This window comes from Clavelina lepadiformis, chromosome 1, assembly GCF_947623445.1.
Source record: "Clavelina lepadiformis chromosome 1, kaClaLepa1.1, whole genome shotgun sequence".
Taxonomy (NCBI): domain Eukaryota; kingdom Metazoa; phylum Chordata; class Ascidiacea; order Aplousobranchia; family Clavelinidae; genus Clavelina; species Clavelina lepadiformis.
In genome coordinates this window covers 20,417,179-20,425,910 of record NC_135240.1, presented here as the reverse complement: position 1 = coordinate 20,425,910, position 8,732 = coordinate 20,417,179, and the positions used below count along the sequence as shown (strand labels likewise).

General features: G+C 33.2%; 1 protein-coding gene across 1 annotated transcript; it reads right to left on the bottom strand.

Moving 5' to 3' along the window:
• Positions 1 to 3,164: 3,164 nt before the first annotated feature.
• On the bottom strand, positions 3,165 to 6,247 carry LOC143457769 (uncharacterized). The gene is made up of 4 exons (XM_076955265.1): positions 6,016 to 6,247; positions 5,802 to 5,884; positions 3,676 to 3,828; positions 3,165 to 3,540 (listed from the first exon to the last, which is right to left on the bottom strand). Exons 1-4 carry the CDS (start codon positions 6,016 to 6,018, stop codon positions 3,201 to 3,203), a joined length of 579 nt encoding a protein of 192 aa, XP_076811380.1. The 5' UTR covers positions 6,019 to 6,247; the 3' UTR covers positions 3,165 to 3,200.
• Positions 6,248 to 8,732: the final 2,485 nt, after the last annotated feature.

Sequence of the window (8,732 nt, the reverse complement as noted above, 5' to 3'; positions counted from 1 at the left end):
ATACATAAAAGCTGTAGTAATTCTATCAAGTTTCCATTGACCGAGGTTTTGTCGTGTTTTCATCTATATAAATTTCTGCTATTCATTTCCATCTAGCGGTTATGTATCGTGGACCACACGTGAAGTGCAAGTTTTTTGTTAAATTTGCTACTTTTTTAAAAAACATTTATTAATTTTGCTTTTTTATTTATTATTTTTGATTTGTTTTGTTAGTTTTTTTTTATATTTTTTAAAAGCTTTTTACATTACTTTTTATTTTTGCTACTTAAGTTTTTATTTTTCAAAAAACTTATGCAAATTTTTAGAATGGTTCTTCTTGTTAGAATTGTTGTTAATGTTAATTGTTAGTAACTATACACAAATTATTATGACCATTATAATTATGTTTATTTAAATGAATTAAGTTTTGTGACAATTCCGTATCTGCAGAATCAGCAAAAGAGTTTCCGGTAAACTTCAGGTTTTCTGTTATTACTTCGTCAGAAGTTGCAGTAATAATTGGTGCCGATCATGTTATAAATCAAAGAAAAATTCAAAACAATATTTATGAAGCTGATTTTGTTGTGTTAAGTCTATGCGTTTGTCGAATGCGAAATCGCTTCCGACCTAAACAAGTTTACGAAATGCAACTAAATTTTTAACCGACGCCTTACATTATTTACTGTAACAATTAGCGAAAGATTAGTATACAGACAATCTTAAAGGGCAAGCAATCAGATGAATATCTAAAGTCTATATACTTTCTTTTAACACTTTCGTGATGCATATTTGTTATAACCATTGGGATAGCTATAAGAGCTTAGTTTTTTAACTTGTTATGTTGCTGTTTCGACAATACATATACAGACTGACCTGAAGGTTTGTCGCAAGTTAATCAAAATAAGCTTATTTCAAAAGATAACCAAGACAAACTTTTTGGCAAAAAATAACTTTAATATTGAAAATGATGTTTAAAAGTTGGTATAAAAGATGAAAGTTATCAAAACCAAATTACTATCATATCTTAGAGATGCACTCGATATTGCAACATTGAAACATTGCGACAATTGTTTTACTCTCGAGTCGACGCCCCATTCATAAACAATCTGTGTTTACATGCATTCAAAAGTGCAACCTATAATTCTATATACAGTACACGCAAATTTTTAATTTAAAAATGCAATGTTAACCAGCTTTACACAACAACATCATGTCTTAAAGTTGGATTGTAAGCGTCACCATCTTTTCTCAAATCGGCATATATCGGAGCTAATCAATCAGGAAATAAATAGACAAGCAAGCACCAAGTTTGTAACATTTAAACCTGTAATATTTGAAGAATTTTCAAAAATAAACTTGCTTTGCAGGAAAAACTTTACTTCTGCTTATATGTAAATGTTGTTACCATTCAACCTGCAGTCTATATCTCATCGACAGAGATTTAGTCGTTTTTTAAGAACTTTGCTATTTATTTCCATCTAGCGGTTATGCGTAGATGCATTGACGGAAATCTTTTGTACCCAAACTAATAATGAACTGAGACTAACCCCTGGTATTACGCAAGTTTTGGAGAATTTAAACTCACTATAAAAAAACATACACATACTTCTGTTTTAAAACTATACAAAGAATTTGAATACTTTTACCGATAACGTAAGGCTATGTTTGGTGTTTGCGTGTTTTTGCAATACGGTTTGTCGAAGGCAAACTGATTACATAAGCGACGCCCATAATACAAGGCCTAAGTCCGGAAAAATAATTTCCAAAAACTTCTTTTAATATCCCTAATATTTAGTAATATAGGATATGAAGAGCAACTATTGACGAGTATAACTTACAATTAAAACGTTTGAGAAATATTTAAAATTTTGTCTTTATTTAAATAAGTGCTAATGTAATCAATGACTATTACAATACTGTAGTTGCGCACCGCCGTCGAATCTGAATCACACTTTACACTTCATTACCATTGTTTCAATTCTTGCTTCAAGTATTTACTCGGATCGTCGCAATGGTGAAAAACTTCTTGGAATTTCCTGTCGCTTGTACTAGAGTTAAAGTACTGTACTTGTAATCACCAGATTTTTTCTTTTTCTTTTCCTGTTAATTGTGAAAACCACCGACAATTGTTTGTTTTCATGTTGTGTAAAGATTGTTTTGGGGCGAGTTTGTTTGTTTCAATGGTACTTGTCATGGGCGTACTATTTCTGCCATTTTTAACAAGCGACACTCATCCGTATTGGTCAATACTTTGCTTAAGGTTATGAATTTTTTACTGTTATATATCTATAACTATGAAGGCTATTTATTGGGAGGGTTCATAAGACCACACTTATTACGATGCAAAAAAGGTAAATCGCGTTAACATACCGTTTCAGTTGAATTGAATCTTGGTAAACAAATCAATCATTTGGGTCCAAATGAACCACGGTTTCAAACTTTTGCATGAAATCAAAAAATTCAGACTTTCTTGTATTAACTTTACGATCTATAGTCAACATAAATTTGCATTTACACACTTTCCGAAAAGTTCTCTAAAAAGTTAATCAAAAACATCACACATATCATTTCTTCGGATTATAGTATCAAAGATCAATACAATGCAGTCACTCGAAACCACTCCTTCCTTTTGCGTTTCAATGGTTTTTATTGATCAACGTATGAAGAAAATTTATGTTGAGACAACAAAAATGGCAGCACAAATAAACGCACAATACCGAACTTTGACGACTGATGGGGAACATAAATACGATGGTAAAACAGCACAAGCTTTCAGCAGTAAATTACAAGAGTTAAATAAACCTCAAAATCAATAATAATTTACATACATGTACTTTTATCACGAGTGCAGGTTTAGTATGTTTTTGGGATACAAGACTCTATTTCAAAAAAATACATCTCTCAGCTGTACGCTGGAAAGCAGTTTTCAAAGTTTAAAGATAACTTTCCCTTTACGCATACAGCGTTATCATGCCATCGAGGAGTCTTATATTTACCGTTGAAAACGGTGACAGTTAACATCCGTAAAATTGGTACAAGAGTTTTAACACTCGTTTAATCTCCGCTGTTGGCTTAATTGTTGAGAACAAGGGTTTGAGGGTACCGTTTTTTCGTGTGGAGAAAAGTCTGTTTCCAAAACGTTGTATACTGATAAGGTCATATCCAAAATAAACCAATTCTCGGTATTTGAAGCAAAATGGCACCAGTTTTTTCAAGCGACTTTAACGGCTTAAACCCTGTCGCCGCTCCCGTTTCGGAATTCCCAAACTCTGTAAGTCAGAAATTCCATTTTCTTTGTGGATACATTGGCTTTTAGAAATTAACCCTTTGAATTGCTCCTCCGTTAAATGGAATCGCATATCTCCAGTTTTCAAAGATGAAACAGGTGTTGGAGAGACGCAGGAGGAACGAATCAAATCCAGTGGATGGTCTTCAACATCGTGTTGGATGCTGAGGAGTACAAAATCATGTTTTGAGTTTCGACGTTCAAAATCCACCGATTCTGACTTTTCTTCAATAATGTGGTTGTTATTTCTTTTTCTTTGCACCGACCGACATCTCCTTCAAATAATAATAATTTTTAAATAGCAATTTCAACGCAATCTTACCAGTTATGCAAAGTACTTTTATTATTAGTAATATGCCTTTTTTAATAATTCTAATTGATAAGTTATATAGTAACTTAAGCTAACTTACCTCCAAATAAAAAATCCGATTAGCAATGAAATAAGAAAAAATACGAAGGAAATAAAGCAGTAGAGAGAAATCATGTTAACACTGGCTTTCTCTTTAACAGTAAATTGTACTTCTATGTCTTGGCATCTATCACCGGTAAACCCGGACGGACATCTGAATAAAAATAAAATGCGCTTAGATAATAATTAGGTAACCTTTATACAAGCTTTCTAAATTCAAGAAACTTTGTGTTCTTTTTTTGGCAGTGTCACCCCAACGGGTCCATTTATACGTTTCAACTCACTCCCGAAATAATTTAAACTCTCAAAAATTTATGACAATTTCTTTAATTTTTTTTCGTACTATACTGTCAATACTGAACCACCACATTCTAAAAGCTATCCGTAAATATTGGAATTATTTTCGCTTATAGAACTCATTGTTTGAGTATACTTACGATAAGTTCAACTACATAGAATGTATGGTAAGGAGAACATAACGTAAATTGCTACAAATAATTGAAGTTTGAAAAATCATTTTCTCAGTTTCATACAAACATACTGATAGAAAAATGCATCTTAAAGAAGGTTCTAAGCTGTAAAAATATCACGCATAGGCTACGGACTTCGAATCGGCTGCTGCAACAAATCTTGTTGTCCTGTTGCAAAATGTTTTTAATACAAAGTGTCACAGAAAATTTTACCCATATACGTGTGCTGGGTCGCGATTGTGGTGAATTTAAGATACAGCAAAGAGATTGAAAATAAAACAAATAAAAATGTGCAAGATAGAAATGAAAAAGAAAACACAAAAATATATGAAACGTTCAAGAAAAATTTTTTCGATTGCCTGAAATTTTCTTATTTTTGAGATTGATAAAAAAACGTAATAAACCTCAGAACGTTGTTAATATTTACTTAATATTAATATTTTTACAGCTCCTCCCACAAATGTTTTCATTATATCGGTTAGATATATCCTTGAGTTTAGTCATCCCGTTTTGTTTCAAAGATTTCTTGAGGATAAGTCATTACAAAACGGAGATTCAGAAAACATTTTAACTTGGTGCAATGCTTATATCGGGTCTTTTGCGGACCAAGTAATATTTATTTATTTATTCATTTATTCAAATTACACAATACTTTCTAACGCACAAAACATTGCTGAATACATCTTTTTAAAAGAAATGTTTTTCTTTTTTTTTCAGTAAAATCTCTCACGCTGTGTATCGAAAACGCAGTCCGTAAACAAATTGTTAAAAATGTCAGTCAGGTTCACTTGCTCTGAATTCTGGGAATTGAAAACGATGTTTACAGGAAATTAACAACGTTTTACGCTTGAGCAAGATAAATGAGTTTCAGGGCCTAAAAATAGCAAGCAGTATAACCCAAAGGGTGTTTTATGACATACTGCACCAGTATATTAATCGTAAACAGTCATGTTTAATGTTATAACGTTACTCATATGTTGTAGAAGTTGGCGAACTTTGATGAATAAATTAGTTATCTTCCAGAAAAATCTTATTTGTCGTAAACTCCGTAAAGACATATCTCAATCTTTATACTCAATCGATGACGACAGTGCTATAGATATAAGCTTTTAATCCAGTTTATCTTTAAAGGTAACGAAATAATACTGCACGATAACTTGCTAATGACATGTCGAAAATTAATTTTTTATTAATTTTAGGCTTATTGAATACAAGGCACAGAACGATTTTTCTGGTTTTAGGGCAACCGCTAACTAAACTTTGTTATATTAAAATCGGCAAAAAACTTAAATATACTGGATGATATTTAAATTATAGGACTATAAGACTGTAATTTTATTTGATTATTTGTTCCAATTACACTAAACAAACTTTAATGTAATATAGTTTTTTGAAAACTCTTTTTTAATTGCAATGAATTTTCCGTGATTTAATGTATTCAAAGAATTTGTACAAAAATTGTTATAAACTTTCAGAGTTACATGAACAGGTTTTGTGTCTAACAATAATTATATTTCATATACTATCACTTATATACTAGTGTAACAATAGCTGGGTTGTCTACATAAAAATAATTCGTAAAAATTTAGTACATAAATATACTAACAAAATGTAATATCGTTATGCAAGACTAGAAAGCAAGCAAATCTTAACTTACGAGCAAATGTTTTCCACCGGGTCCAAGCAAGTTCCTCCACTTAGACATCCGCAAAGATTTAAACTAATTCCGTCGTTTCCTCCCTGTCAATTTTTAAAATACTAATGAACTTCGTACTCTATAGAGAACAATTCTATAACTTTACAAAATATTTTATTTTTCGCCTTTCAAAACGTTTATACCAAAGCAAAACGTTAAGTGTCTATATATTTACCATGACGTGACAAGTAGATGGCACTGACAACGTCGACAAGTAACAAGAAAAATATTAACTTAGCGGTTCCTTACAGCTGCTTATATCACGGCTTTATCTCGGTTAAATCTGTTGGAGCTGATGATAGCGTGCTATCACCCGTAAGTTCCCGCGTTAAGGCGTAAAAGCAATTATGGAACTGTAACGGCGAACGGCGTCATATTTAAGCCGTGTTCTAAATATTAACTTCTTTTTTCGCGCTACAACAAAATGAACTTTCGGGTGACCACAGAATATGCTTGTTTATATGTTTAATAAGTCCTCGTTAGTGGCTTTCTCTTGTCTAGTACACAACAAAAGCACTTTATTACCTTTTTTCACTCCAAAATCATTTCGAGATATTTCTACTACAATGAGCCTCTTGACAAGCTGGTATGTGAGTCACTTTTCGCCGGTTGCGAAATAGAAAGTTCAAATGAACACTGGCGGGTCGTGGACTCGTCCACTTCATAGTTTTCTTTTTACGATCAAGCTAGTCACAAAATGAGAAAATTCAATTGAGCAGCTTTGCTGTGACGCTATACCCAAAACTATGCTCAGTGATAAACAGTGTCCTCTCTATCGCATATTTGCATCTACAGGCATCAGGATAAGATTTTACGGTCTTACTTGAAAGTTTTAAAGAAAAATTTAATTTGTGTACGTCTTTCAAAGATTTTGGGCTATTTTTGGCGCAGATTTTATCTTTCTACTTCCGCGCGGGACGTGTGCTAAGCGCTGTAGCCAATACGACAGCTCACCTGTGTTTTCAGTATTGAATGACTTGAAGGCGAAAACAGAAAACTGTACATCACGCCACCAGTAATATTGTTTAAAAGGTAACATGACAAAATATACAAAGTACTATTTTCTTGAACAGGGATTATAGTTGCGACAAGGAGCCTTACTCTGAACCGTACCTGGTTGTGGTAAACTCGAACTTCGTTCAAGTCGTAGCGGGACCAGTGACAAGGTACGAAATTTATCGACAGTTCTACAACACGAGCGATAATCTTGTACTAAAAACAGGTCACTTCGAATAGTGGAATATTGGTCTGGCTTACATTATGTTAAGTGAAAAATACTCAAAATTGTTGCGTGTACACATGACATGTAGGCTCTAAACAACATCATAGGCTCATCATGCTTTTTATGTACATATAGTGACGCGTTATTGTGTAACAGATCGGCTTAATGCCTTGTAGATGACATGTCAGATATGAAGAATGTCGTACGTTAAAAATGTTTGTCTCAACCATGCATTGTATAGCGTGCTTAATCCAAGTCTTTTTGTAAACGTAATGTGCAGAAGGTACGATGAGTATTACGGAGTGTAATTCTTCCTGGAACAAATTAATGGATTATTATTTACGGTTTTGGGCGTTTAAATTCGGGGTTTTTTGCTGGCCAAGGGACCTCCCTTGGTGTAATCTTACATCTCATAGACTTTACTCTTTACGGCAAAACATGTAATCGTGTGTAACTAATTGAAGGTCACCCATCAAACGCATAGTGATACAGGCTGAAAACAATTGGGCAAACTTTCGTTTGTACTGTAATTTCCTTTTGTGGCTGTCTGTACTTCGAGCACTTTTAACAACATTAGAGCGTGTGTCAGTGGCCGTGATTTTGAAGCGTAACGTGATTCAGAACATTTAGGAATTGTAATGTATGGACGAATAGGTGGAAGATTGCGTAATCCTTATTTACTTTCAACTGTGAGTAATATCCTAATTTTCTTTCACTAACATAATCTAAAGCTCTTTACATGGTAGAGCGAACATCACCCATGTAGTGGGAAATTTCTTATTGCAGTTTACACAGTTGTTTCATCGTCGTCTTGACCCAATATCATACTGTACTAATTAGTCGAGACGTATATCAGATGTTACATAATCGTATCAAGCAATCTTACGGAAGTTCAAACGATTTTCAAACTCATATTCAAATTTCAAGTACACATAGTTTTACGTAATCGTGACGCATTCGATTGTACTTTTTCGTGTTTTCACTCAGCCAGTGGTTTGTCTCTGTCTGTCTACAAAAGGCTTGGTGGTCTGGCGTGGTTTACTCAATCAAGGTTTAACGTTCAAGTTTATTCAAAGATAAACTACCGGTTGCAACACCCTGCACTGTAATAGGCCAAAATAGGCCAAAAGAGACGTTTTGGTTGTGGTAGAAGTTGTTATTTATTTTTGGCAACTCTGTCTTTGTCTTAATATCTTTTATAACCAGCTATAGAAAATTGCAATTAATTATGGCTTAACGAAAAGGATTTAAATAATAAAAAACTTGGAAGCTCCTATTCAGTTTTTTTAATTCAATTCAACAACTTCATTATTAGAAAAAACACGCGTTGCTATTTTGCAAATAAATCATAAATTTTCCTTTAAAATTTTGTCTCAGTTTTCCGGATCCGATCGAAACATTACGTCAACGGTTACGCAGTGGGTGGTGTTTACCAAGTCAGCTATTACGTCAATGTTACACTTCCATATAAACAAAGTCAAATTGAAAAGTGATTAAAACTAATAATGATCAAATATAATAATATATAGCCTTTGAGTGTAACCACAAAGCCCGGTTTAACCTGCTTCTACTTTACTCCCGTATTATTAACCGCCTCCGATACTACTAAGGTTTTAACGATTAAGTAAAAGTTTCAAAATATGTTGTCGACTCGTGTTAACTAAATCAAA

Coding starts and splice junctions, on each gene's coding strand:
- LOC143457769 (XM_076955265.1), bottom strand. Junction 3,829..5,801: donor CCGGTGGAAAACATTTGCTC/GTAAGTTAAGAT, acceptor ATTTTTATTCAG/ATGTCCGTCCGGGTTTACCG. Junction 3,541..3,675: donor ATCGGATTTTTTATTTGGAG/GTAAGTTAGCTT, acceptor TATTATTTGAAG/GAGATGTCGGTCGGTGCAAA.